Consider the following 27,331-nt stretch of genomic DNA (forward strand, 5'->3'; position numbering starts at 1 on the left):
AACGTCAAAGGTGTAATATTTCATCATTTGTGACACGTGCATATATTGCCTATTTTCAAGTTCCCCTTGGCGATCAAGACAAGAATTGGGCTACTCACATTGTGTGTCATAATTGTGAGGATATGCTTCATGACTGGACAAAAGGAAAATGCAGAGGAATGCCTTTTGGTATCCCCATGGTTTGGCGTGAACCTAAGGACCACAGCAGTGACTGTTATTTCTGTCTGATCCATACAAAGGGCATCGGCAAGAAAAAACGGCATATGATCGCATATCCTAATATTCCTTCAGCAATACGATCTATCCCACACTCTGAGACACTCCCGGTTCCAGTTTTCAATGGTTTTATTTCTTCTAAGGATGAAGAAAGTGAACATGGTGATCAAGTGTATTTTGATAAGATGCATGAGGAAATGGTTGTAGAATCTGAAGGGTCTTCTTCTGATGCCAAGCAGTCATTAACCCCTCAGCAGTTTAGTCAACCCAAATAGAATGACAGTAAGAATAACATAAAAATTGTCCTCGACTTTCTGAAGTATGAATAGCATAACTGGATCGTTTGTATGGTTCTTAAAGTGGTAAATTTCCTGCTAGGACAACAGAGAGGTTTCACGAAGTATCCTTGCTTTCTGTGTTTGTGGGACAGCTGAGCTCGGGAGAAACACTGGACACAGAAGGAGTGGCCGAAACATGAAGCTCTGGAAGTAGGGATGCAAAATATTGTGAATGAACCTGTAGTTAATCGAGACAGGATCATTTCCCCCCCACTTCACATCAAACTTGGCTTAAATGAAGCAGTTTGTTCAGGCTTTGAATAGAGAAAGTGAATGCTTTCAACATATTATTTATGCTTGTCTTTCGAGAAGATAAAAGCAGGTATATTCGATGGACCTCAAATTCGAACCTTCATACGTGATGAAGAATTTTCCAGGAAGATGAATAAGGAGGAGAAAGCAGCATGGCAGTCTTTTGTGGCAGTTACAAAGAACTTCCTTGGCAACAAAAAAGCAGAAAACTATGAACTTCTGGTTCAAAGAATGCTGTTGGCTTTCTGCGACATTGGATGTAACACGAGCGTTAAGATTCACTTCCTGAACAGTCACCTTGATAATTTTCCTGAAAATCTTGGAGCTGTTAGTGATAAGCAGACTACTGCTGGGGCATCAAATGAGATTGTCCTCAACAAGTACACAAATGCAAGAGCTACAAACACAAATTTTTGCCTGAATAGAATTTAAATAAGTGCCCTGCCCGGTTGGCTCAGCGGTAGAGCATCGGCCTAGCATGCGGAGGACCCTGGTTCGATTCCCGGCCAGGGCACACAGGAGAAGCGCCCATTTGCTTCTCCACCCCTCCGCCGCGCTTTCCTCTCTGTCTCTCTCTTCCCCTCCCGCAGCCAAGGCTCCATTGGAGCAAAGATGGCCTGGGCGCTGGGGATGGCTCTGTGGCCTCTGCCTCAGGTGCTAGAGTGGCTCTGGTCGCAACATGGCGACGCCCAGGATGGGCAGAGCCTCGCCCCATGGTGGGCGTGCCGGGTGGGTCCCGGTCGGGCGCATGCGGGAGTCTGTCTGACTGTCTCTCCCTATTTCCAGCTTCAGAAAAAAAAAAAAAAAAGAATTTAAATAAGTTTTGTGCACATTTTATGATTAAAATAAGTGTTTTAATATGTTCTATTTCAAAATTGTAGACAAATTCTGATGCAATCATATCTTTTAGTGTATGAGTGTATTTGCTGCATTATATAAATTATTATATTTTCACAAAAATGATGCCTAAGAAGACATTCTACTTCATTGTTAAACTAAATGTTGAAAATTTTACAATAAGATGAAAACCTAAAATCTTGAATTGCAAAAAACTGTAGCTTACAGAGAGAAAAACTAATGTCAGATTTGAGATCAGCACACTCGAATTAGGTAAGAACAAGTGTTTTTGTGGAAGCAACAAAAATTTTGTTCCCCTGTGTTACGAGTAAGGCTTGAAAGTGAGACATTATGTATTTCAGGTTGGAGTGGGGAGGCCCATTTTGAGCATGTCACCTGCCCTGCAGAGCTCCTGCCCACCTCACAGGTGCCTTCTTCCCCTTCCCAAGGCTCATCACTCTTCCCAACGGGGTTCTCCAGATCCTAGACGTTCAAGAGAGTGATGCAGGTTCCTACCGCTGTGTGGCCACCAACTCAGCCCACCAGCGCTTCAGCCAGGAGGCCCTACTCAGCGTGGCCCGTAGAGGTAAGGGGGTTGGCTTTTGGTGGAAACCAGGGTGTTTTTGGAGTCAGACACCTCAGAATTTGGAGGGGCCTCAAGAGGTCTAAGCCGGGCCGTCAAACAGCTGATGGAGTCTCTCTCCCATCAGACAGTAATGAAGCCCAGAGAAGGTACTGCCGCCCAGCAAGTTGGGGAGTCCTGGGGCTGGATTCCCTATGCAGGGCTCTCTTCCTGTGGAGCCCCTGTGGTCCCTTGGGTTGGTTGGAGCATACAGGGCTGGATACAGGGGTGGGGAGGTAAGGCGTCTGAGGAGGTGTGTCAGTGCCCTGAAGCCCTGATTGCTGCCCTTCCATGTGCCCTGGGGGCTCAGGGCACTGGAGGATTTGTCCCTCACTGCTTACTGTGCCCTGCGAATCTGGCGCCCTGCAGTCTAGTGTTTCTGTCTTCTCCATTTCTCTGAAAATCTCCCATCCCAGGGTTTCGCAGGAGGAAGGTCACACAGGCTTTGAGGTCAGAAAGGCCTGATTTGAATCCTGGCTTCTTTACTCACCATCTGTGTGACCATGGGCTGGTTATCAAATGTCCAGCTCTGGGAGGTTGTGAGAATAGCTGAGATAAGAGTAGAAGGTGCCTGGCATGGATCTTACGTCAGGACTGCCACAAGAGCCTCTCACTTGCCTCCCTTTTCCATGGGTATCTCCCTTGCCCATCCCTACTCCTCCGCACATCTCCTCCCATCCCCCTGCATGGGCTCCCCCCTCCCCCCCACCACTTCCTGGGGGCTTAGCTAGTGAGCTTGCTGTCTCTGAGTCTGTTTGCTCTCCTTCCAGCACCTGGGGTCTCTGCCTCCACCTGCTGGACAAACCCAGGTATTCACCACGCTGACCCAGGAGTCCAAGTCACACTGAGAACTTGGCAGGAATCAGTGCTCAGGGAGCTGCCAAACTGGCAGAAACTCGAGCCCACCCCCTGCCTTTCACACATGGGAACCGGAGCCCCTTTGGAGAAAGGATTGGTCTAAGGTCACACAGCAGGATTATGATGATGATAATAAGTGCTGGAACTAAAAACCATGACTGTTGATGACGAGTCTACTCATGACCCTGACGGTCCTCTACCTGGAGAGTGGGTTCAGTGTGGCAGGGAAGAATGGGGGTGGTGTGTTGGAGACCAGGTTATTCCTCTTCTGGATCCAAGAGAAGGACTCAGAAGATACTTCTGAGTCCCAGTCCCAGCTCTGCAGAACTATGTGGCTGCCTTCCCCATCTGTCGGATGGAACCTTGGCTGCTCTCTCACCTGCCTCACCAGGGGAATCCCGGGAGGTACGCAGATGAAGATAACACGTGGTAAAACACACTGCTGGTCTATCCTCTCTCCAGGGTCCCTGGCGGCTACCAGGGGGCAGGACGTGGTCATTGTGGCAGCTCCAGAGAACACCACAGTGGTGTCTGGACAGAGTGTGGTGATGGAATGTGTGGCCTCTGCTGACCCTACCCCTTTCGTGTCCTGGGTCCGACAGGGTAAGTGGAGGGAGGGAACTGGAAGGGCATGGGAAAGGAGGGGTGTGGCACTTCATGTTTCACCAAGTCACAGTTATATGGGTGACCCCTTCAAAGTCAACAACCTTTGGTGTGGCAAGCACTCCTTTCCCAGGGCTGAGTATGGGACCTAGACAAACTTAATCAGCTGTGTAGCATTTTTCCTTCACAAGGCACTTTGAATTTGCCACTCCCAAAATTTTTACGGAGATCGTACTTAATGTGAGCACTAACTTCTCAACCTTACTTGTTTCACTCCTCACAAAAGTGTTGCAAGTGAGTGTGTGAGAGCTGGAAAGACACCCCACAGCCCATGAGTCAGGTGGAACCAGGCCCCCACTGCTGTTCTGTTTAATTACAAAGCTGCCTCTTGGTCCACCCAGTGTGCCTCTGCCTTTGTGTGCCTGGCTACATGCTGGGCACGATGAATAGAATACCCAGATGAGAGACACAGGAGCCCTCTGAACTCACAGTCTGGGTGAGGGAGATAAGAAACAGCCATGAAGAAAGGCTTGACGGTATCAGGCAGCAAGTAATAAGTGCCAAGTGGGACTGGGTTACAGGAGATGTTATCAGGGAAATGAGAGCCCTGGGCCAACCGTCACCTGGCAGTCCACTAAACACTCACACCCACCCTCCTGCCTGAGCCTGCAAGAGCGCCCTTGGAAGAGGGGAGGGGCCAGGACTATTATTGCCAATAGGCAGAGGAGAAAGCTGAGGTTGAGAGGCAGGTGGAAAGCCAGGATCCACACTGTAGAGCAAGTCCACTTTCTGCTATACCACTCCCTACAGTCCTGTATGGAAGAAAAGCAAGCGTAATTTTTGTTTCCATTTGTCGATAAGAAGTGACTTGTCCCAAGCTGATGGCAGAAGTCTTAAACCTAGCCCTCTTTACTCTTCTTCACTGGCTCAGTCTGTTACCCTATATCACCTCCTGTTTTGTAAGTTTCTATCTCACATTCCAAGAGCACATAATGAATACATAGAGTTTAAAGAAAAATGGCCCTGGCCGGTTGGCGCAGTGGTAGAGTGTCGGCCTGGCGTATGGGAGTCCCAGGTTCGATTCCCAGCCAGGGCACACAGGAGAAGCACCCATCTGCTTCTCCACCCCTCCCCCTCTTCTTCCTCTCTGTCTCTCTCTTCCCCTCCCACAGCTGAGGCTCCATTGGAGCAAAGATGGCCCGGGCGCTGGGGATGGCTCTGTGGCCTCTGCCTCAGGCGCTGGAATGGCTCTGGTTGCAGCAGAGCGATGCCCCGGATGGGCAGAGCGTCGCCCCCTGGTGGGCATGCCGAGTGGATCCCGGTGGGGCGCATGCGGGAGTCTGTCTGACTGCCTCCTCGTTTCCAGCTTCAGAAAAAATACAAAAAGAAAAAAAAAAAGAAAAATAAGAAACCTAACACCTATGTATCTCCTCCCAGTGCTCTGATGAGATAGAACAGTTCTGGAATCTGCACCTCCCTCACCTGCAGGGCCTCACTGGACTTGTGACATTTGCCCAGTTAGGGGGATCCTGGGGCCATTGGGGATCTCATACTATTATTGGGATAACCCTGTGATGTTGTCCAGGAGTTGTAATATCAATGTTTCTCAGATACTGACCATGTGCCAGAATGACCCAGAGAGCTTGTTAAAACTGCAGATTCTTTCCCTTCATGCTTGGAGAATTGTAACCCAGGAATCAAGTGCCCTAGTCTTTGCTACTAAATGTGTGATCTTTGGATCTACCAGCTGGGCTTAATTAGAAGTGCAGAATCTGGGTCCTGCCATAGGGCCTCTGCATCTTAGGGCTCCCTGCAATTTGAGACTTGCTGTTCCAGGGGATCCTGACACCTATAGTTTTGGCACTCACTTGGAGAAGCTCTGCTAATAGCACTCCTGGACAGACCCTGAAAGGATTTCATTCCTCATTCCTCATTCTGAGCGCAATTCCTTTTCTGGGAATTTAACTCTACTACGTCAGGGAAGGGACATTTGTTTTATTTTCTTCTGGTTGCAGAAGTTATATGTGTTCATTTGTAGAAAATGAGGGAAAAGCAGAAAAATAACACCATTCAGAGATAAAAATGAATATATGTATGTGTATTTTCTTCCAGATTTTTTCTATACACATGTACATTTCCCCCTGAAATTGAGAGCATGTTGAATTTATAAGTCCTATTTCATTCAACATTATCGCATAAACATTTCCCCATCTTTAAAATGTTTTCAGAAAATAATTCTGACTATATGATGTTCCATCATATGAATGTAGCTGTAATGTAATATTCCAGTTCCTACTACTGAATTTTAAAGTTCTTTTGAGTTGTCCACTATTTCAGTTAACACTACAGTGATCAGCCCTTTTCACATCTCTCCAGGACAGGTGCCCGTAAGAGGAATCCCTGGCTTCAAGGTTAAGGTGGAGCAGGGGTATAGTCCTATCAGCATTTATCCTTTCTCCCGTATTGCAGCTAACAGTTTAAAACAGTTTCCCGGCCTGACCTGTGGTGGTGCAGTGGATAAAGCGTTGACCTGGAATGCTGAGGTCGCCGGTTCGAAACCCTGGGCTTGACTGGTCAAGGCACATATGGGAGTTGATGCTTCCAGCTCCTCCCCCCTTCTCTCTCTCTGTCTCTCTCTCCTCTCTCTCCCTCTCTCTCTCCTCTCTAAAAATGAATAAATATCCCTGGCCGGTTGGCTCAGTGGTAGAATGTCGGCCTGGCATGCAGAAGTCCCAGGTTCGATTCTCGGCCAGGGCACACAGGAGAGGCGCCCGTCTGCTTCTCCACCCCTCCCCCTCTCCTTCCTCTCTGTCTCTCTCTTCCCCTCCCGCAGCGAGGCTCCATTGGAGCAAAGATGGCCCGGGCGCTGGGGATGGCTCCTTGGCCTCTGCCCCAGGCACTAGAGTGGCTCTGGTCGTGGCAGAGCAATGCCCCGGAGGGGCAGAGCATCGCCTCCTGGTGGGCGTGCCGGGTGGATCCCGATCGGGCGCATGCAGGAGTCTGTCTGTCCAGCTTCGGAAAAAATAAATAAATAAATAAATAAATAAATAAATAAATAAATAAATAAGAATAAATAAAATTAAAATTAAAAATAAAAAAAATTACTAAAAAAACAAACAAACAAAAAACAGTTTCCCAATATGCTAGGTGAAAAGGAACACCTGTATTTTAATGTGCATTTCTTTGATTCTGTTAAGTTGAACATTTTTTTTTTGGCCATTTGTATATATTTTTCCCTGAATCTTCTGTTCATATCCATTAGGCAAGGGCTTTTTTATTATTATTAATTTTAATGATGTGACATTAATCAATCAGGATACACAGGTTCAGAGAAAACATCTCCAGGTTAGGCAAGGACTTTTAAAATGGTTTTCATTGCACATTAAGATGAAAATCTCTGCACATATTCAAATCTTTGGTTTCAGTCAGACCTTTCCAGCCATAGTTCATCATAGATACTGGGCTAAGGCCATACAGGAGTGTGTTCTTCTTGGGAGAAATAAATTTTAACGACCATGGTAATAAATAGTGTACTGAGCACTTATTATGGACCTGCATTATACCAGAGGTTCTCACAGAACTTACTCATTGCACCCCCACAGCAGTCCTTCCAGCTAGGGACTATCTCTTCATTTTACATTGGGCGACACTGAAATTCAGAGGGGGGTCACTAGGCTTGGAAGTGAAAGAACTAGGACTCCAAGCAGGGACTGACTGTTATGATCTCATAACCCGGGTGTACAGAGAGCCCCGAAGTTGGGGAAGTGGATAGAGGGGCAGTCCTTACCTCCCCCCTCCAGAGCTCTTCCTTCTTCTCCCCTAGACGGGAAACCCATCTCCACCGATGTCATCGTCCTGGGCCGAACCAACCTGCTGATCACTAGTGCGCAGCCCCGGCACTCTGGCATCTACGTCTGCCGCGCCAACAAGCCCCGTACGCGCGACTTTGCCACGGCCGCCGCCGAGCTTCGCGTGCTGGGTGAGGCAGGGTGAAGGCTGGGGGAGTTAGGTGTGCCGGAGACCAGATTGGGGCGGGTTAATTGGGGCCAGGGAGGAATGGGGGTGTGTGTGTGTGGGGAGTGAAGTGGGCAAATTGGCTGCGGTTGGAGGGACTGAGAGACATCCTGGAGGATGAAAAAGGGGTAGGGCTGGGGGAGGGGTCGAGATGTTGGGGAGGAGTGTTTAGTGAGGGGGGCTGCGTGGAGGGAACAGACTACATCATTGGAGGAGGGGAAGCGGTGGAAAGAGATTGGAGGATGGCGTGGGGAAAGCTGGGTCAGGAAAAGAAGAAGGATAATTAGAGCTTGGGTGATTGGAGGATGGGGAGGGTGGTCTGGGTGGGATTTAGGTAATGGGGGGGTGGGACCGACGTTAAGGGGGAGATATATAGTAGAACTCTGAGTGGAACTAAGAAAACTGAGGGACAGGATTGTTCAGCACAGGGATACTGTAGAGAGGGGTAAAAACAGCACGTGTGGAAAAGTAGGTGATACAGGAAGAAGTTGGGTTAGACCAGGAGGAGGGGAGGCTGAGGAGGCCTGGTCAGCGTGGGCTGGGTAAATGGGGAGAAGACTGCGCTGCGCTAGAGTATCTGGGGAAAGGGTGAATCGGGGAGTGTTAGAGAGATTAGGGAATTTGGGGGAAGGGGCAGAGCCCCTAGTGGCCGGAGCGCGCGGTCAGGTCAGCGTCCTTCTCGCCCGCAGCGGCCCCTGCCATCTCGCAGGCGCCCGAGGCGTTGTCTCGGACGCGGGCCAGCACCGCGCGCTTCGTGTGCCGCGCATCCGGAGAGCCGCGGCCCGCGCTGCGCTGGCTGCACGACGGCGTGCCGCTGCGGCCCAACGGGCGCGTCAAGGTGCAGGGTGGCGGTGGCAGTCTGGTCATCACGCAGATCGGCTTGCAGGACGCGGGCTACTACCAGTGCGTGGCGGAGAATGGCGCAGGCACAGCGTGCGCCGCTGCGCCGCTGGCAGTAGTTGTGCGCGAGGGTCTGCCCAGCGCCCCCACGCGGGTCACAGCCACGCCGCTGAGCAGTTCTGCGGTGCTAGTGGCCTGGGAGCGGCCCGAGCTGCACAGCGAACAGATCATCGGCTTTTCCCTCCACTACCAGAAGGCTCGGGGTATGTCTGCGGGGATGGGGGTTTGAGGGGCGGGGGTTGGGAGGGAAGTAGGAAGGAGACGCCCCAGCAAAGGCCCAAGTAGGGATGTTGCGAGGGCGGTGACTTGGTTGACCGACGGGTTGCCTGTCCGCTACCTTTGGGGCTAGTATAGCATGTGGTGGGAGCCCACCGGAGACACCACGTAGATATGTACTACACTTGGTGCTCGAGGGGTCAGTGTGTGTGGTACATTATTCTTCAGTCACAGTTTATGAAAAAGGAGGGCTAGGATGCTTCTCCTCCCAGGGAAAATGCCCCTGGCATTCCTGGAGCCAGCTATTGAATGCAGTAGATGTCACTTCAATTAGATGCAGGAAAGAACTTCCTGACCAGTGGCAGGATTAATACAGAGAAACTAGAAGCCAGGAGAGTTTATACTCTTCAATGCAGATTATCTGGGATGATTTAGCTACAAACAGACTATTCCAGAGATTGGGACCATATGAAAGGCCCTTAGATAGCCTCCAGCTGGTGGGCCCCTAGTGGTGTTCCTGTGACGGTCCCTTTGTCCCCTGTGTCACTGCCCCAGGCATGGACAATGTGGAATACCAGTTTGCAGTGAACAATGACACGACAGAGCTACAGGTTCGGGACCTGGAACCCAACACGGATTATGAGTTCTATGTAGTGGCCTACTCTCAGCTGGGGGCCAGCCGCACCTCCACCCCAGCGCTGGTCCACACACTGGATGATGGTAGGGCCTCTGAACCTGCAATGGGCACCTTGGGGTCCAGAGAATTCCCTGGGGGTGGTAGCTTGGCTTCTCTACTAGTAAATGCCAAGGCATTTCTACCTGCCTTGTGTCATCCTTTGTATCCTAAAAGGGGTGGGCAAAGGTTCTTTTTCCCAATTTATAGTTGGGGAAACTGAGGCCCAGAAAATGAGAGTGACTTGCCCAGGGTCAGTAGGACAACTGGGACTTGAGAGATCTCAGCTTGTGATTCCCTATATTATAGAGCCCTTTTTCCCTGACACCCACATACCACCCAGTCAAGCAGGGACCAGTGACTTTAACCCACTGGATGTGGAAGATTGTACCCTAAACCTTTTTCAGGGTGGGGAGTATGTCTCCTCCTCTCCAGCTTGGGGCTCCCCTGAGAGGCTCCCTTTCCTCCCTCAGATCCTGGTCCTGGTCCTACTTCTGACTTGCTGTGTGACCTGGGCAAGTCTCTGACCGCTCCTGGGCCTCACCTTCCACGTCGGTGGAGCAGAGCTCATGCTGATGTTCTTCTGTCTCAGTCCCCAGTGCAGCACCCCAGCTTTCCCTGTCCAGCCCCAACCCCTCGGACATCAGGGTGGCATGGCTGCCCCTGCCTCTCAGCCTGAGCAATGGGCAGGTGGTGAAGTACAAGATAGAGTACAGTTTGGGAAAGGAAGGTGAGTGGAGGCAGGGTGCTGGCTCCACCTGGCTGGGAATTGTCTGTGAGGAGTTGCTCAGAGCCTCTGAAGACCTATGTAGAGTGAGAGGAGTCTGAGGAAATTAGGCAGCGTTGGGGAGCAGGGAAAGGTGAACCTGGAAAGGAGGAGTGTGGAGCTAGAGGTGGAGGTGGCAGGAGTGAAAAGAAGGCTGGCTCAAGGCAGAGGGAGGCCTGTGTTTTGGCTCCACCTTCTTTACAGCTGTAATGTGTCATCCTGCTGAATCCCTGCCTCAGTTTCCTTATCTGTGATATGAAATGGGTGGCCTGGGTGAGCCCTGGGGTCTCTTCCAGCTCAAAGAGCAGATGAGGGATAGGGAGGTGAGGGGGTGCTTGTGGGGTGGGGTAATGGGGGAGGATATGATAGGGCTGATGTCGGCAATCTAAGTCAGGAGTTTGAAAGGGATAAAGGTTAAAAGAAGGCAAGTGGCCTGAGGGCCAGGGTGAGAGTGAAGAGGGAGGGGAGGAGAGGGTGAGGCAGGGGTTTGGGGATGGTTTTCAGGGCTCTGGAAGGCAGGTGGTAGCTGATGGCCCTCACAGACAACCTCTGCGCTTGCACCCTGGTGTGTGCTGGGGGAGGGGGTGTCATTGACCTCTTATGGAGAAGTGGGGACTGCATGCCATGATTCTTCCCACTCCAAGCTGATGCTGACGGCGAGGGTGGGAGGCCCAAGGGTCAGCCCTGGAGCCATGGAGTCCACACAGGCACTGAGCGGCTAGTGCTGAGAGGGCCTCAGTCTCTGATGGCAATGAGGGACCAGACTCTGAGGTAGACAAGTCTGTGTAGGAGAGTTGAGGGGTCATTGTCTTCAAGTGACCTTTCAGCAGCCAGTCTTTTCTGTCCCAACAGATCAGATTTTCACCACCGAGGTGCCAGGGAATGAGACACAGCTTACGCTGAACTCACTTCTGCCCAACAAGGTATATCGAGTGCGAATTTCAGCTGGCACGGGGGCCGGCTATGGGGCGCCCTCCCAGTGGATGCAGCACAGGACGCCCAACATGCACAACCAAAGCCACGGTATGGGCTCAGAGGGGACAAGACCAGGAGGTGTATGTGCCTGTGTGTGTGTGTGTGTGGGAGGGGGTGACCTTGGAACCCAAACCCAACCACCCCCTCTATCAGAGATTTGCCACAGCTCCCCCTGTTTGACGGGTCAGGGAGGATGGGTGTAGATGCGGCCTTTGCAGACACATCTGGGCTCAAGTGCCCCTTCTTCTGTGTAACCTTCTACAAACCAGTCACAGCTCTAAGGCTTCATTTACTTGCAAGCGAGGCATGAGGACTGATAATGAATGTACTGTCAACAAAATGTTTAGTGCACAATAGCTGTTAAATAGCAGCTGCTGCCATTATCATGTTTGTTGGTTTTGTTGAAAGGCCCAATAGTAGAGTGACTAAATGCAGACAAAACCTGGTGCATATACTATCTGTGTGACCTTGGGCAAGATATTTTTCTCTGCGCCTTTCTTACTTGTAAAATGAGGATAATGGTATCTTCATTATTTTATAGGGTTGTGAGAATGAAGTTAAAATATATACACAAAATGCTTAGAGCAGTGTCTAACACACAGTAAGCCCCCTACATTTACGCGCTGCCCCTCCTTCCTGGTCTCAGTAACCCTGTGACCCTCTTGCCTTTGCAGTATCCATGCATTCATCCTTCAGAAAACTTACGCTATCACTGTGCAGGGACTGTCAGCCCTGCCATCGGGCGCTCCCTGCTAACCTCTATGCAAATGCCCAGGAGATATCCCCCATTCTCAGCACTGTGGGTTTGTGGGATAGTGAGTTCACCTCTAGACCAGTCCTGGCCTGGCACTTAGAGTGGTGGCTGAGTAGCGATCACTTAGGAGAAGGCTGGCAAGGCTCTCACTCAATGCTGTCTTCTTCCTTTTTGCTTCCTCCCGCCTCGTCCCGCTCTCCCATCCCTGGCCTCCTTCTCCTCATTCCTCATTCATTTTCTCCTCCTCCTCTCATCCTGCTCCCCAGTCCCTTTTGCCCCTGCAGAGTTGAAGGTACGCGCAAGGATGGAGTCCCTGGTTGTGTCGTGGCAGCCGCCCCCGCACCCCGCCCAGATCTCTGGCTACAAACTGTACTGGCGGGAGGTGGGGGCCGAGGAGGAGGCTGATGGTGAGAGCCCCCCAGGGGGCCGTGGAGACCAGGCTTGGGATGTGGGGCCTGTCCGGCTCAAGAAGAAAGTGAAGCAGTATGAACTCACCCAGCTAGGTGAGGAGGGCTGGTGTGGGGGGGGAATAGAGTGAGACAGATGACAGACATAGCTTCAGGCGACTGGATAAGCTGGGTACAGGATAAGCTGGGGGCAGAAGTCAAGATGGAATCCTTAATGGGGAGGAGACAGTGACCCCACAGGTTCCTCTAGCTAGTGAATGACCCCTTGACCTTCCCCAGTCCCTGGCCGGCTGTATGAGGTGAAGCTTGTGGCATTCAACAAACACGAGGACGGCTACGCAGCAGTATGGAAGGGCAAGACGGAGAAGGCTCCCATGCCAGGTGAGGGAGGCGCAGGCGAGAGGTCTGTGTGTGGCTTCCTTTCCCTTTCCTCTGGGCTGGCCTTGGCGGTCAGGCTGTCTGGTAGCCTCAGGCACCCCAAACCCATTCTCCTAGGCTTAGGGGTCCTCTAGATCCAGACAGCCTCTGTTACGGAAAGAAGCTCCAGTTTGTGCATGGTCTTCTAGGTCTGCTACCGTATTTTCCTTATCTATGAGCAGTGCTAATTGGGAAGGTTTGGACAGAGCAACCCTATGGATGATCAGTGACTCCTGACCCCAACTTTGACCGTTAGTAATTTTTAAAAGATTTTATTTCTTGATTTTAGAGAGGGGAGAGAGAGAGAAAGGAGAGGGAAGAGCAGGAAGCATCAACTCATAATAATTGCTTCTTACATGTGCCTTGACCTGGCAAGCCCAGGGTTTCGAACCGGAGACCTCAGCATTCCTGGTAGACTCTCTATCCACTGTGCCACCACCAGTTAGGTGATCTTTAAGCAGTTTTTAAACCACGTCCACCTACATCATATTGTTTATCAGATTATCCCTCCACTACAGGCAGGGAGACTATCCCCATGTGGCCTACCAGGAAACAAAGGCTCAGAAAGGTAAAGGGACTTGTCCAAGGTTGCACAGAGCCTGGACTAGAACCAAGACCCCTGGCTCTCAGGCAGAAGTCTTTCCATGGCAGGCCTGTGTGGCCCTGTGCTGGACACCTCTGTTGCCCATCATGACATTCGCTCACCCCTGGCTTCCCAGACTGATATTTAACCACGTGGAAGGAGCACTCAACCAGTGCCAAGAAACCTGGGTTCTAATTCCAGCTCATTCACTCAGCAGATATTTTACTGAGTGTCTACTTGCAGGGGTCCCCAAACTACGGCCTGCGGGCCACATGCGGCCCCCTGAGGCCATTTATCTGCCCCCGCCGCACTTCTGGAAGGGGCACCTCTTTCATTGGTGGTCAGTGAGAAGAGCATAGTTCCCATTGAAATATTGGTCAGTTTGTTGATTTAAATTTACTTGTTCTTTATTTTAAATATTGTATTTGTTCCCGTTTTGTTTTTTTACTTTAAAATAAGATATGTGCAGTGTGCATAGGAATTTGTTCATAGTTTTTTTTATAGTCCGGCCCTCCAATGGTCTGAGGGACAGTGAACTGGCCCCCTGTGTAAAAAGTTTGGGGACCCCTGGTCTACTGTGTGCCCTCTATTCGGGGAATTTAGTGGTGGACAGCACAAGTAAGGTACTGCTTTCATGAAGTTCATTTTATTTTATGTTTATGTAATGAACACATCATTCATGTACAGTACTCATAGTGCTTGCTATATATGCCTTAGTTTATGCTGTTCTAACAAAAATACCATAGACTTCAATAACTACCATTTATTTCTCACAGTTCTAGAGGCTGGGAAGTCCAAAATCAAGGCACTGACACAGTCGGTTTCTGGTGAGAGCCTACTTCCTGGCTCATAGACCATTAGGCTATCTTCTCACTGTGGCTGGAGGGCTCTTCTGCAAGAACATTGCTAGGGACTGAAAGTTTGCGTCCCTCCAAATTCATATGTTGAAACCCTGCCCTCCAGTGTTTTGTATTAGGAGATAATTAGGAATTAAATACAGTCATGAGTGTGGAGCCCTCATGAATGGGATTAGTGCCCTTATAAGAGTCACAAGGGAGTTTGCTTCCTTTCACTACTCTTTACTATGGGACTGTGCAGTGAGAAGTTGGCAGTCTGCAACCCGGGAGAGGGCTCTCAGCAGAGCCTCCCCACACTGGCGCTCTGATCTCAGACTCCAGCCTCCAGAACCAGGAGATGTTTATAAGCCCCCCCCTGTCTATGGTACTTTGTTATGACAGTCTGAATGGATACAGACAGGGACTGATGCCATTAATGAGGACTCCACCATATGTTCAAATTTCAACATATCAAATTGGGAGATACACAAACATTCAGTCCATAACATGACACATACCACACAAAGGAATGAAGTGCTGAAACATCGTACAACATGGAGGAACCTTAAAAACATTGTAAGCCTGACCAGGTGGTGGCGCAGTGGATAGAGCATCGGACTGGGATGCGGAAGGACCCAGGTTCGAGACCCTGAGGTCGCCAGCTTGAGTGCGGGCTCATCTGGCATGAGCAAAGAGCTCACCAGCTTGGACCCAAGGTCGCTGGCTCCAGCAGGGGGTTACTTGGTCTGCTGAAGGCCCACGGTCAAGGCACATGTGAGAAAGCAATCAATGAACAACTAAGAAGTCGCAACACGCAAAGAGAAACTGATGATTGATGCTTCTCATCTCTCTCCATTCCTGTCTGTCTGTCTCTGTCTATCTCTGCCTCTGTAAAAACAAACAAACAAACAAAAAAAAAACAAAAAAAAACATTGTAAGTGACGGAGGCCAGATATAACCCCCTAAACACATATTGTGTGACTCCGTTGATATGAAATACCCAGAGTAGGCAAGTCCATAGAGATATAAGGTAGGTTTGGGATTGCCAGGGGCTGGAGGAAAGGTGACATGGGGATTCATGGGGAACAGGGTTTCTTTTCAGGACAATAAAAACTTTGTGGAATTGGGTAGTGTGGATGGCTGCACAAACTTATGAATGTACTAAAAACCACTGTATTGTACATTTTTAAACTGCATTTTATGGCATATGAATTATAACTCAAAAACAAAACAAAAGAAAATGTCAGATACATTTCTATACACTTTGCAAATATTAACTAACTTAATCCTCATAACAATACTATGAAGTAGGTACTATGAGGAGCCTCGCTGACAGAATAGGGAATGGAGACATAGAGAGGTTAAGTCATTTCTCTAAGGTCACACAGACAGCAAGGGGCAGAGCTGGAATTTGAACCAGGGCAGCCTGGCTCTAGAATCTGTTCTTCATTGCCATGATTTGCTGCCTCTGTCTTTTACAGTCTACTATACATATGACCTTGGCAAAAAAAAAAAAAAAATCACTTAACTTCTTGGGAGCCTTAGCTTCCCCATCTGTGAAGTGAGAAGGCTGCTCCCCACTCAGAGGACCAAGGGAGAAAGGGCAGAAGAAAAGGACTACACTGGGGACTGTAAAGCACCATACCTTTTTTTTTTTTTTTTTGTATTTTTTTTCTGAAGCTGGAAACAAGGAGAGACAGTCAGACAGACTCCCGCATACGCCCGACCGGGATCCACCCGGCACGCCCACCAGGGGCGATGCTCTGCCCACCAGGGGCGATGCTCTGCCCCTCCGGGGCGTCACTCTGCCGCGACCAGAGCCACTCTAGCACCTGGGGCAGAGGCTAAGGAGCCATCCCCAGCGCCTGGGCCATCTTTGCTCCAATGGAGCCTTGGCTGTGGGAGGGGAAGAGAGAGACAGAGAGGAAGGGAGAGGGTGGAGAAGCAAATGGGCGCTTCTCCTGTGTGCCCTGGCCGGGAATCGAACCCGAGTCCCCCGCACGCCAGGCCAACGCTCTACCGCTGAGCCAACCGGCCAGGGCCAAAGCACCATACCTTTTTAAGGTTAGTGTCCTTCCTCCCTTCCTCACACTCTAATTTTTACCTTTCAGACCTGCCCATCCAGAGGGGGCCACCCTTACCCCCCGCTCATGTCCATGCAGAATCAAACAGCTCCACGTCCATTTGGCTTCGGTGGAAAAAGCCAGATTTCACCACAGTCAAGATTGTCAACTACACTGTACGCTTCAGCCCCTGGGGGCTCCGGAATGCCTCCCTGGTCACCTATTATACCAGGTGGGAAAGAGGGCTTACTGCTGTAAAAGGGGAAGGAAGGCAGCAGGTAGGGATGAGAGGGACCCTGGGGGATTCAGAAACCTTTAGGGCCCCACGTGTTACAATTACACTGGGGAAACATGGAGGGTCTGATGACCTGACGGTGACGAAGGAGAGTCCACGTGATCCCATCCCCTCACAACAGAGCCTGGTACTGAACCCTTGGGAACGTGATGCAGACAGACCTATTTCTTCAGCCTCCGAGGGCTCCCAGTATGATGGTGAAGAGACGGCCCCGCTGCTTTCCTGAGAGGGCCCCCAGTCAGATGGGGAGACAGAACCCGGCCCTCAGGAGCTGCTGGTTTGATAAAGGAAACATTGCATTAAAAGCAATAGAGGTATACAGTTGCAGCAAAAGTAAAATTAAATCAGGGAAAAGATGCATCAGAGATGGTTCCTTGGGTGAAGGATGACTTGAATTAATCCAGGAAGGTGGCCTAGAGGAAGGGGCCTAGCTTGGAGATGGGATGTAGAGCCTGATGTTCTTGAAGCATTGTGCATCCAGACCTCCGTGTAGCTTCTCTGACTAGTGTTCGTGGCCCCCTTCCCAGGGCAGGGCCTGGGGCCGGGCTGGGGGCAGGGGAGTAGGTTTCAAGGAGCTGCCCTGCTAGGAGGGCATGCCGAGAGTACTAGCTACGTTTCTTGCCTTGGCAGCTCTGGAGAAGACATCCTCATTGGTGGGCTGAAACCGTTCACCAAATACGAGTTTGCAGTACAGTCCCACGGTGTGGACATGGATGGGCCTTTCGGCTCCGTGGTGGAGCGCTCCACGCTGCCTGACCGTGAGTGGCCCTCATACCAATCTATCTGCTACCCAACTCCTTGTTCAAAAGCCCTCTTTTCTAAACTATCACTTAGAACCCCATAAGGGTATGTCATCTGCTTACATTTACACAGGCCAGTCCTGTGCTGGTCTTTACCATTTATCCATAAAAATAATAGCGTAAGATTTAGAGGAGTGGCTTCTTTTAAGAGACTGTGCAAAGACCTGCTAAGCTGGTGAAGGGCAGGGTAGGGGGTCAGGTGTCCTGGATTCTGCACGGGGTTCCTCATCCTGTCTCTGACATACCGGGAGACTTGGGCAGGTTCCTTCCCCACTCAGGGCCTCAGTGTCCTCATCTGTAAAAAGAGAGGGTGGGACCATTCACTCTGCAAATCTGTGACTCTGGAACCCTCCGGAAATAGCATTTCAAGACAAAAGGACTTTTGTTGTCACAGCAGAGGCTGTTCGGTTCTGCCAGCCCTAAGACTGTCACCTTTCCATCCACAGAAGACCTTTGTCCCACGACCTGAAACAGGAAGATGGGGGGGGGGGTAGACTGTGGAGGCTCTCCGCTCTCATGAATTTGCTTTTTTAAAAATTGCTTTCAGATTGTTTCTCACCCCTCTTTGACTTGTTATTATGGTCTTAAATTGCATGCAGAATTTAGGGAGACCCAGTGTTGTCTTGAAGTTGACTTTGTGACATTGGATCTCCAGCACAAGTGACCGGGCTACAGAGGGGGAGAGCTTCTTTTTCTTCATATGGGGAAACTGGAGCCTGAGAAGCAGAGGGTCCCCCAGAGTCAAAGAGGTGGCAGTGTTAAACCTTTGCACCAGGGTCCGCATCCCGCCCTCTGTCAGGCCTCGGATACCTGAACTCCCAAATCTCTGTCCTTCCCAACCCACCAGTCATCTGTGTCCCCCTTCTCACCTTCCTCATCCACCCCCACCTCCCAGGATCAGCTGCTTTTCTTAAAAACAAAACAAAGTCTGCCAACGTGGTACTTCTCACATGGGGGTGCCCAGGACACTGGACCCGCGGGCATAGACGGGCTACACAGAGCATCAACCAACTTCACTTGAAGATTTGGGGTGGCAGGGGAGTTAGGAACTTTAAGTGATAAGTATCAATAATTTTAAACACTATTTTTTAAATTTAATTAATTGTGTTTACATAGATTCTAGTAAACACTATTTTGATAGTAAACTTTGCTATGGGATAGAAGGCAAACTTAGTTTGAGAGTTTAAAATAAAAGGTAAGCCTTCCAAAAAATTTTGAGCTCTGCCTCCAGGTCCCTAGAAGACCAGACATTCTCTTCAACTCTTGGAAATATCTTGGTGTGGAAATTTAGGGGGCTCTGCTCCAAGGAGGGGGGAAGAGTTTCAGCAAGGAGAGGCACAGTGTTAAAGCCCCCCTCCAACTGTTTTCCAGAAATTCCCCAATTAGACGCCAGATCTCATTTTGCTTTGTGACTGGGTGGTTTGTTCCAGTGAAGAAAAAAAAAAGAGATGTCATGTCCTCATACTCTGTCTCACAACTGCCCCCAGAGCTAAGGCTCCCAGTGACCCCGACTTACCCCTTTCTCTCTTGCACCCCAGGGCCCTCAACGCCCCCATCTGACCTGCGCCTGAGCTCCTTGACGCCGTCCACTGTTCTGCTGCACTGGTGCCCCCCCACGGAGCCCAACGGGGAGATCGTGGAGTATCTGATCCTGTATAGCAACAACCACACCCAGCCCGAGCACCAGTGGACTCTGCTCACCACGGAGGGTGAGGGCTTTACCTGAGGGTGTCGGAGCAATAGCTCCCCCATGCTCTTCCCTCTTTCCAACCTCTCCAATGGCTGGATCAGTAGTGGGCGTGCCGCTGAGGTTCTAGGGGTTTCGAGGAGGAACAGGCAGAAACCGCTGTCTGAGTGGGAAAAGCAGACTTTCTCAGTCCTGCCTCCCAGCCTATCCCTGCGTCCTGCCGCCGCTCCACCCACTAGCCTTGCCCTCCCTGCTTCCCCTGCCTCCCAGGAAACATCTTCAGTGCTGAGGTACGCGGCCTTGAGAGCGACACTAGGTACTTCTTTAAGATGGGGGCACGTACGGAGGTGGGGCCTGGGCCCTTCTCCGGCCTGCAGGATGTGATCACTCTCCAGGAGAAGCTCTCAGGTAAGAGCAGGAGGGGAGGGGCGGGGCCCATCCCAAGGCGGCCTGAGGTCCCCAGAGGCCCCTGGAGTTGACTTCTAACCCTAAAGCCATCTGTTCCAAGGCCCTGCCTCTAGGCACGACTACACTTTCATTGGTTTGGACAGCTGCCCTCCTAGTTGGGTGCGGAGAGAACAGATTTGAAGGGGAAGTAGATGTGGTTTGGTTCAGAGGTGGTTCTGCTGAGAGGTCAGATTTTTGGGAGACTGGCTTGGTTTCTTTGGGAGATTGCTTTGATTGGAGGGTTGGCTTGCAGAAGTGATGAGCTTTATGGGGTGGTGGTGGGCAGCAGGACTGGCTATGTAATTTGAAGATCCCAATGTGAAATGAAAGTGAGAGGTTTATTATTTTTAAAATTAGGAAAAGTTTCAAGATGGTGGCAGTACAGCATTAAAACCAAGCACAAGCCCTGGCCGGTTGGCTCAGCGGTAGAGCGTCGGCCTAGCGTGCGGAGGACCCGGGTTTGATTCCCAGCCAGGGCACATAGGAGAAGCGCCCATTTGCTTCTCCACCCCTCCGCCGCGCCTTCCTCTCTGTCTCTCTCTTCCCCTCCCGCAGCCAAGGCTCCATTGGAGCAAAGATGGCCCGGGCGCTGGGGATGGCTCTGTGGCCTCTGCCCCAGGCGCTAGAGTGGCTCTGGTCACAACATGGCGACGCCCAGGATGGGCAGAGCATCGCCCCCTGGTGGGCAGAGCGTCGCCCCCTGGTGGGCGTGCCGGGTAGATCCCGGTCGGGCGCATGCGGGAGTCTGTCTGACTGTCTCTCCCTGTTTCCAGCTTCAGAAAAATGCAAAAAAAAACCAAACAAAAAACAAAAAAAAAAAACAAAAAAAAAAACCAAGCACAGAGCCCTTCTAAGCATGAGCCATGCAACCACTTACCGCACACTCATGGAACCAGCCCTGGTTGATGGGGAGGGGCCACAACTTTCCAGTGAGAAGAACAGGGAGGAGGTAGCTGTGGTCTCTGCGAGGCTATGGGGCTCTCCTGTCCTTGCTTCAGGAGATTTCGAGTGTCCAAAGGGTGGAACTTGAGCCAGTGGTCCCCTGAGGAAACCGTAAGAAGTCCTGATCTGTGAACCCTGGGCCTCCTCCGGCCCTTGACCTGTCCTGTCCCCTCTCTCCCCCCAACCAGACTCCTTGGATGTGCACTCAGTCACAGGCATCATCGTGGGCGTCTGCCTGGGCCTCCTCTGCCTCCTGGCCTGCATGTGTGCTGGTCTGCGCCGTGTTCCCCACAGGTGGGCAAAGGAGCTGGTGTGACCACTGAGAGGAGAGGCTTCCAGAAGAGTTGCAGAAATGAGAGCGCAGGGAACGTGGCCATGACTTGCCCGAAGCACCCCCAGAAGCCCCATTAATATTAGGGCTCTGGGTTGAAGGGATTGGGAGTGATATCCTCATGAGAGTAGGGGATAGCTTTAGGGAAGCTTCCAGCATGTCCCCTCAACAAGAGGTACATATAAGCAAAGCCACCTGGCTCCCACTTCCTCTAGCTGCCAGCATCTTGGAAGGAGGGAGCCCAAATCTCCAGATGCCTGGAGGAAGGGAGGAAGGGTCCCATTGGTAGTATCATAGTTGTTTTGAACAAACAGAATTTCTTACTCATTGCACAGATTGGAAAGCAAGTCCCAGAAATGGAGAAGAACCTGCCCAGGGACATAGGCTGGACCAGGTCCCAGACCTGCCCTCACTCTGACCACTGTGCCAATCTTCCCTTCCAGGGAAGCCCTCCCAGGCCTGTCCTCCACAGCCACCACTGGGAACCCAGCGCTGTACTCCCGAGCCCACCTTGGACACCCCAATCCCCCAGCTACCCATGAACTGGAGTCTCTTGTGCACCCCCATCCCCAGGACTGGTCCCCACCACCCTCAGACATTGAGGACAGGGCTGAGGTGCACAGCCTTATGGGTGGTGGAGTTTCAGACTGCCTGGGTCACTCCAAGAGAAAGGTGAGCCTGGAGCCTGGGTTGGTTGAGTCCCACATTGCGGCACACTCCCAAATGTGTCACCAGGGGGCGCGAGAGCACAACGGGTGACCCTGTGAGAGACCCTCTCCACCCTCCTATCCTCTCCGCCCCCTTTGAGCCAGATGCAGAAGAAAAGGCATGTCTCCCTCTTGAAAAGGTTGGCAGGGCTGGGAAGCAGGTGGGCCTCCGTTTCTGGCGGAATAGGTCAGCCTGGCATCATGGAAGAAGGAGAGGTCCCCCAGTGGGTTGTCTGCAAGTGACTCTGGGTAGCCAGAACACCCAGATCCCTCCTTATCCTGGAATGTGGGGAGACCTCTAGGATCCAGCCCTCCCCAATATGGACAAAAGAGGATGGTCAGCTTGTCTGTAGCCAAGTGGGACAAGAACGTGGATAATGTGGGCCACTCAGGGCAGGTTCCCTCCATGCTGGCGGTGGTGGCTTATCCCACCCACCCTTCTCTGACCAGCCTGCTCAAACCCCTGAGCCCTTCCTCACCTTTCCCTGCCTGCCTGCTAAAAGAGACCCTGCCTAGCTGGGAAACCTCTGGGCTTTGCCAAAGCAGTGGGATTAGGCTTTTCTGTAAGAGGATTTATTTGTCCTGTTTCTCCCAGAATCAGCCTATTCTTCGCTCTTCCCACAGCCTTGGGGAGGGAGAAGACAGGGGTGCCAGAGGCTATGGGAGGGGGCTCCATCCACTTCCCTCTCCCTGCCAGCCCCTCTGTGCCTCCTGTTTCTCTCCCCCGTGCAGATCTCTTGGGCTCAGCCAGGTGGGCCGAGCTGGGCAGGTTCCTGGGCAGGCTGTGAGTTGCCCCAGGCAGGCCCTGTGCCTTCTCTGACCCGGGCCCTGCTGCCCCCTGCTGGAACTGGGCAGACGTTGTTGCTGCAGGCTCTGGTGTATGATGCCATAAAGGTCAGTATCCTGGGAGGAAATGGGAGAAAAAGGAAAAGAGAGAAAGGTCCCCATGCTTGTTGAAGAGCAAGTAGTAAGTTTTCTGGAGACCCCTGATGGTAGCTTCCCTGGGGATTGAAGTTTAGCCGGAAGACCACTGGAGCCTCTAAAGGTGAAGGGGGAGAAGAAGGTTGGCTATTTGCAGGAATTGGTGTTTCACCTGGGTTGTGGACAGCCCCTCCTCTACATAGACCTAAGCGGTCACAGCCGTTACCGTGGGCCTGAGTGTCTTCAGCCCTTCCTTCTATTCTCTGAGGTGCTGACTGGGTCCCATATTTCTGGAACTCTTGGGCAAGGGCAAGTAGTAATATTCCGTTTTCCCTCTCTTCCCATGGGTCTAATCACCATCTCTTGTAGGGACAGTCAGCATGCTTCCTTTACCAGCTCCCATGTGATATATACTCTGGAGTGCTAGGGAGGGGTATCAGTCTCTCTCCACCCCAAATATGTTGGTCATTCTTCTCATGAGCACTCTCAGTGATAGTCTCTGTCTCCATGTTCTCTGCTCTGACCAGGGCAATGGGAGGAAGAAGCCACCCCCAGTCTGCAGGAACCAGGTGGAGGCTGAAGTTATTGTTCACTCTGACTTTAGTGCCTCCAAAGGGAACCCTGATCTCCACCTCCACGACCTGGAACCTGAGGATTTCCTGCCTTCGGAGGCTCCTGACCTCACATTGGATGTTGTGGATCTAGGGCAAGGGGTAGACTGGCTGGACAGGGAGCTGGGAGGGTGTGAGCAGGCAACCATTGGGTCAGACAGACTTACCTGTCTGCCAGAGGCACCTTCTTGCCCCTGCCCAGACCTTCAGCCCAGTGAGGCTCTAGAGGAGGCCGCTGGGAACAGCTGCCAGTCAAAGACCCCCTGCCCCTTAGGAGCCAGCCCAGGCTTGACCAGAGCCCCCGTCTCCTCCTCTGCTTAGCTCCCTTAGAGTCTACAGTTTGGGGCAGGCTGTTATGGGTCGTGGGATGTGACACCTGTGTACCTGTAGTACTGAACTTCATCAAGCCATTTGGAGCCTCCTAGGGTACTTTGGCTAAAGGGAGAGGAAGAAATGGATTATTCACTCCCCTCATACTCTGTGACACATGTACTATGGGAGAGACATGTGAGGCATGGCTAGATGTGATGTACACATATGTGAAGCACATGTGTGTGCGCTGGTTGGTGAGCTGGGAAACCTTGGTCCAGGCAGTGGTCACTACAGCCTAATTCCTACTCCAGGTCAAGACAGTACCCCAGAGTGGTCGATCCCCAGCCCTGTGGGTCCCCGACCTGCGTCACCCAGCCTTTTATTACACACTCTGAGAGTGTCTTCAGTGCCCTGTCTGACAAAGACAGCCCCAGCCCATTTTCCTGTCTGGCTGGGCTGAGTGCAAGTAGGCTCTGAATGCCTAACAGTCTAGTTCCATTGCTGCCCATCTCCCACCTCCCGTCGCCCAGATAGAGAAGGTAACTCTGGTTCCCCTCAGAGCAACTCTGCATTTAATTTTGTAACTTGTGAAGTGCCTGGTTTTGAACATCTTCTTTCTCTTGCTCTCCCTTCCTTCCTCAGCCTTCACTACTCTAGTGGCCTCTCCCCCAGCCAACTTGCTCTCCCATTCTAGTGCCCTTTGCTTCCTTCCTGATCCTCTTCCATCTCCTCTCCGCCTTTTCTGTGTCTCCTCTTTCTGTCTCTCCTGCCTCTCACGCTTCTCCCAGACTGTGTCATGTGGTTCTCCCGCCTTCCTTCCCTAACAACATGACTACCTCATGTCTGCTTCGAGGCCATAGCGTGACTCCTGTGTCTGGCCCTTCAGTTTGCCATTACCCTCCTTCCTCCTCTTCTCTCTGCGCCTCCGTGTGCGTCCTCCCCAGGCAGACTGCCCACCCCCAATGCAGGTTTAGAGAAGACCTTCTAGCTTCCCTTGTATCTTTCTCCCAGGGATTGGAATGGGAGGGCTTTCCTTGGAGGTGATGAATCCAGGCCTCACAAGGGGACTTTTGAGATGGGTAAAGAGGATAAAATTATAAAATTCGCCTGACCAGGCGGTGGCGCAGTGGATAGAGCGTCAGACTGGGATGCAGAGGACCCGGGTTTGAGACCACGAGGTTGCCAGCTTGAGTGCGGGCTCATCTGGTTTGAGGAAAAGCCCACCAGCTTGAACCCAAGGTCGCTGCCTCCAGCAAGGGGTTACTCGGTCTGCTGAAGGCCCGCGGTCAAGGCACATATGAGAAAGCAATCAATGAACAACTAAGGTGTTGCAACGCACAATGAAAAACTAATGATTGATGCTTCTCATCTCTCTCCGTTCCTGTCTGTCTGTCCCTGTCTATCACTCTCTCTGACTCACTCTCTGTCTCTGTAAAAAAAAAAAAAAAAAATTCCTCCCTCCCTTCTATGCAGGGAGGTAGATTTGCTGGATGGAGGGGGTTTGGGTCTTCTTTCCTGCTGAAGCTAAGGGGGGGAGGGGAGTGGCAATTAGGCTCAGGGCAGCCAGCCGTTTCCCACTCCGTGCGCCTTGAACATGAGCTGATGGGGAAGGGGGTAAGAGAAATCTCATTCCTCCTGTGTACTAGAAGGAGGTCTTTGCACAGGACAAGGGCAGTTGGCTTATTTTGTTTTGTTTCGTTTTGTTTTTAATTCAATCCAATCCTGAAGTAATTTTCTATTGACCTGCTATACAAGGACAAGCTTGACTTCTGTTTCCTGAGTAGAGAAAACAATGTAATTTATTTGATTTTGCATCTCAGCTTCTCATAGGAGCATCTTTTTAACTGATTGGCATATCAAGGGTTAACTCTGGCTTCTGCGCTAAATTAGAAATAACCAGTCTATCTTCACCGCCCCCCCCCCCCCCATGGTGAAATGTCTCTCAGCAGAGTTGCAGCTTCCTCAGACCCTTTCAGCATCTGTGTTTATTACACTCGGGTGTCACTCACGTTTGACATCGCACCTACATTTCCTCCCTCTCCCCCTCCTTCAACCAGCCTATGATAACACTAAAGATTATTAATGTTGGTTTTTGTATCTTGTTAAGGACAGAATTGTCACTTGTATTATTTCTGTAGCATTCAGCATTGCTGTTGCTAACACCACTCTATATGTTTCATCATTGCTCTGAAGGTCAAAAGCCTCGTTTTATTTTGCCGGTTTGATTTTTTTTTTTTTTCCTAAAGGAAAAAAAATGCCCTGAATTAAATGGCTGTTTTAACAGTAGGCTCTTAGCATTACACCACATAGTCATTTTTCATGTTCTTGTTTAACAGGCACTGAGGTTCTGGTTTAAATTAAATAGCTGCAAATGAGACAATTTATAACCCATTAGGTTGGGTGGAAAATTGTTTCTCAAAAGCAAATAAGTAATAAATCTGGTATCTGCCTATAACTCACAGTTGATAAGAAAGTGGCCATTACTCACTAGTATTATATATGACTTGAGCTCTGGGTAATTTGGAAGTGTTAGGTTTGTGTCTTTGTTGTAGTATTTTTATTAGGAAAGAGTCTATTGGCCTTTTACAGGGTATTAATCCCTTTGTCACCTACCATCAACGCCTTATGTTTTTGAGTCTCATTTTAAAACCTTCCTTTTTTTGATGCATGACAAGTGTAATCAGTATCTGCTCATTTGTCTGTATTTAGTTTATGCTGTATTATTTAATTATTTTTCCATCTTTTTTCCTCTTTACAAATATGACATTTTTTAGTGTTAAGCCAAGGTATTGATTATGTATCTGTCCTTATAATGAATTAATAAACTATTTTCCAGAAATATGGAATTCTCTTTTGGAACCAATGTTTAGAATTTCCATAGCCTTTCTGCACAGAGAATGCATTTTCTACCAGATGGGAAATGTTGGTTTTTGAGGGTTGAGAGCAGGTGGTCATGGGAAAGAACTGAACCATCTTCTTCCCTAACAGGCACTTAGGAAAAAAGACTTAAACTTAGAAAAGATGTGTGTCATTGATGGCACTGTTTTAGGCTCTCTGGAGATCTCTTTCCATCTGGATACACTTTTTTTTTTAAACTTTCTTGGGTGTAAGAGAGGAGTGAATGAACTCCAAGATTTTGGGCTCCACCATTATTATTCTATATAACTCTGGTCTCCAAAATTACTCTTGGCTGCACATTCACACATACATATAGGCAAGCTCAGAGGTTACATGTGCACACTCACCTTCACAAACACCTTTGTGTTCATTAACTCAAATATGGGCACAGAGTCACATACAAAGATCCCCATTCATACCCCACGCTCATCTCAGGTTCATGGGTGGCGGCTGCTCTGCTAAGATCTTTACAGAGCCTGGATCATGCATGCTTGTCTATTGCCAGGAACTAAAAGCCAGAGGCTTCCCTGCCCGGGACCACCCCTAAAGCGGCTGGTGGGCCAGACCCTAGTTAATTGACAGATCATACGGAGAGATACTGCACCTTTTGCATGCGGCAGAATAGCTATTATTTGCATATCACTCTCAGACCAAGGGTTGTGATAAAGAAGAATTAAACACTTGTCAAAATGAATTTAAAATGACAGCAGCTCAAGACACCAATTTGACCTCCCTGAGTCCAGGACAAGCCGAAAGGGGGTTGTTGAGAATTCAAGCCCTGTGGGAGAGAGTTCCAAGACTTTGGGCCCAGAGGCGGCCCCCTTCCCTCTGTTTCCTATGGCCAGTAGAGGGCCATCATTCCTGCCCTTCCTTACAAAGAAATCAGTTCGGGGCTTTGGGGCTTTGGTGTGCTGGTGTCCACTGACCCTGAATTTCTCCATGGCCTCCCACTGCTCGTGTGACTCCAGTGTTTGCTTCTCAGACTCATCTTCCAATTGCTACTACAGAGGAGTCCCTGGGCCGCACAAACCTCAACATTAATAAAACTGG

General features: G+C 50.5%; 1 protein-coding gene across 3 annotated transcripts in view; it reads left to right on the plus strand.

Annotated features, from left to right (window-relative positions):
• The window catches only part of IGDCC4 (immunoglobulin superfamily DCC subclass member 4), a 43,913-nt gene extending 17,700 nt beyond the window's left edge, over window positions 1-26,213 (plus strand). The window contains exons 4-21 of one of the 3 annotated variants that reach the window (XR_010731201.1): window positions 2,093-2,229; window positions 3,586-3,726; window positions 7,550-7,705; window positions 8,430-8,843; window positions 9,412-9,576; window positions 10,122-10,259; window positions 11,148-11,318; window positions 12,291-12,527; window positions 12,711-12,812; window positions 16,379-16,562; window positions 17,256-17,383; window positions 18,964-19,134; window positions 19,383-19,520; window positions 20,690-20,795; window positions 21,276-21,504; window positions 22,272-22,433; window positions 22,988-25,110; window positions 25,165-26,213. Coding sequence is in view for 1 of the 3 variants with exons in the window: in XM_066275187.1 (XP_066131284.1) it covers window positions 2,093-2,229; window positions 3,586-3,726; window positions 7,550-7,705; window positions 8,430-8,843; window positions 9,412-9,576; window positions 10,122-10,259; window positions 11,148-11,318; window positions 12,291-12,527; window positions 12,711-12,812; window positions 16,379-16,562; window positions 17,256-17,383; window positions 18,964-19,134; window positions 19,383-19,520; window positions 20,690-20,795; window positions 21,276-21,504; window positions 22,272-22,433; window positions 22,988-23,392 (3,184 nt within the window). In the remaining 2 variants the exon portion in view is untranslated. Of the gene's footprint in view, window positions 1-2,092; window positions 2,230-3,585; window positions 3,727-7,549; window positions 7,706-8,429; window positions 8,844-9,411; window positions 9,577-10,121; window positions 10,260-11,147; window positions 11,319-12,290; window positions 12,528-12,710; window positions 12,813-16,378; window positions 16,563-17,255; window positions 17,384-18,963; window positions 19,135-19,382; window positions 19,521-20,689; window positions 20,796-21,275; window positions 21,505-22,271; window positions 22,434-22,987 lie in introns of all 3 variants that reach the window. The other 2 variants (XR_010731202.1, XM_066275187.1) reach the window with 2 other exon arrangements.
• Window positions 26,214-27,331: the final 1,118 nt, after the last annotated feature.

The sequence above is a fragment of the Saccopteryx bilineata genome, chromosome 4, assembly GCF_036850765.1.
Source record: "Saccopteryx bilineata isolate mSacBil1 chromosome 4, mSacBil1_pri_phased_curated, whole genome shotgun sequence".
In the NCBI taxonomy this organism is placed as follows: Eukaryota; Metazoa; Chordata; class Mammalia; order Chiroptera; family Emballonuridae; genus Saccopteryx; species Saccopteryx bilineata.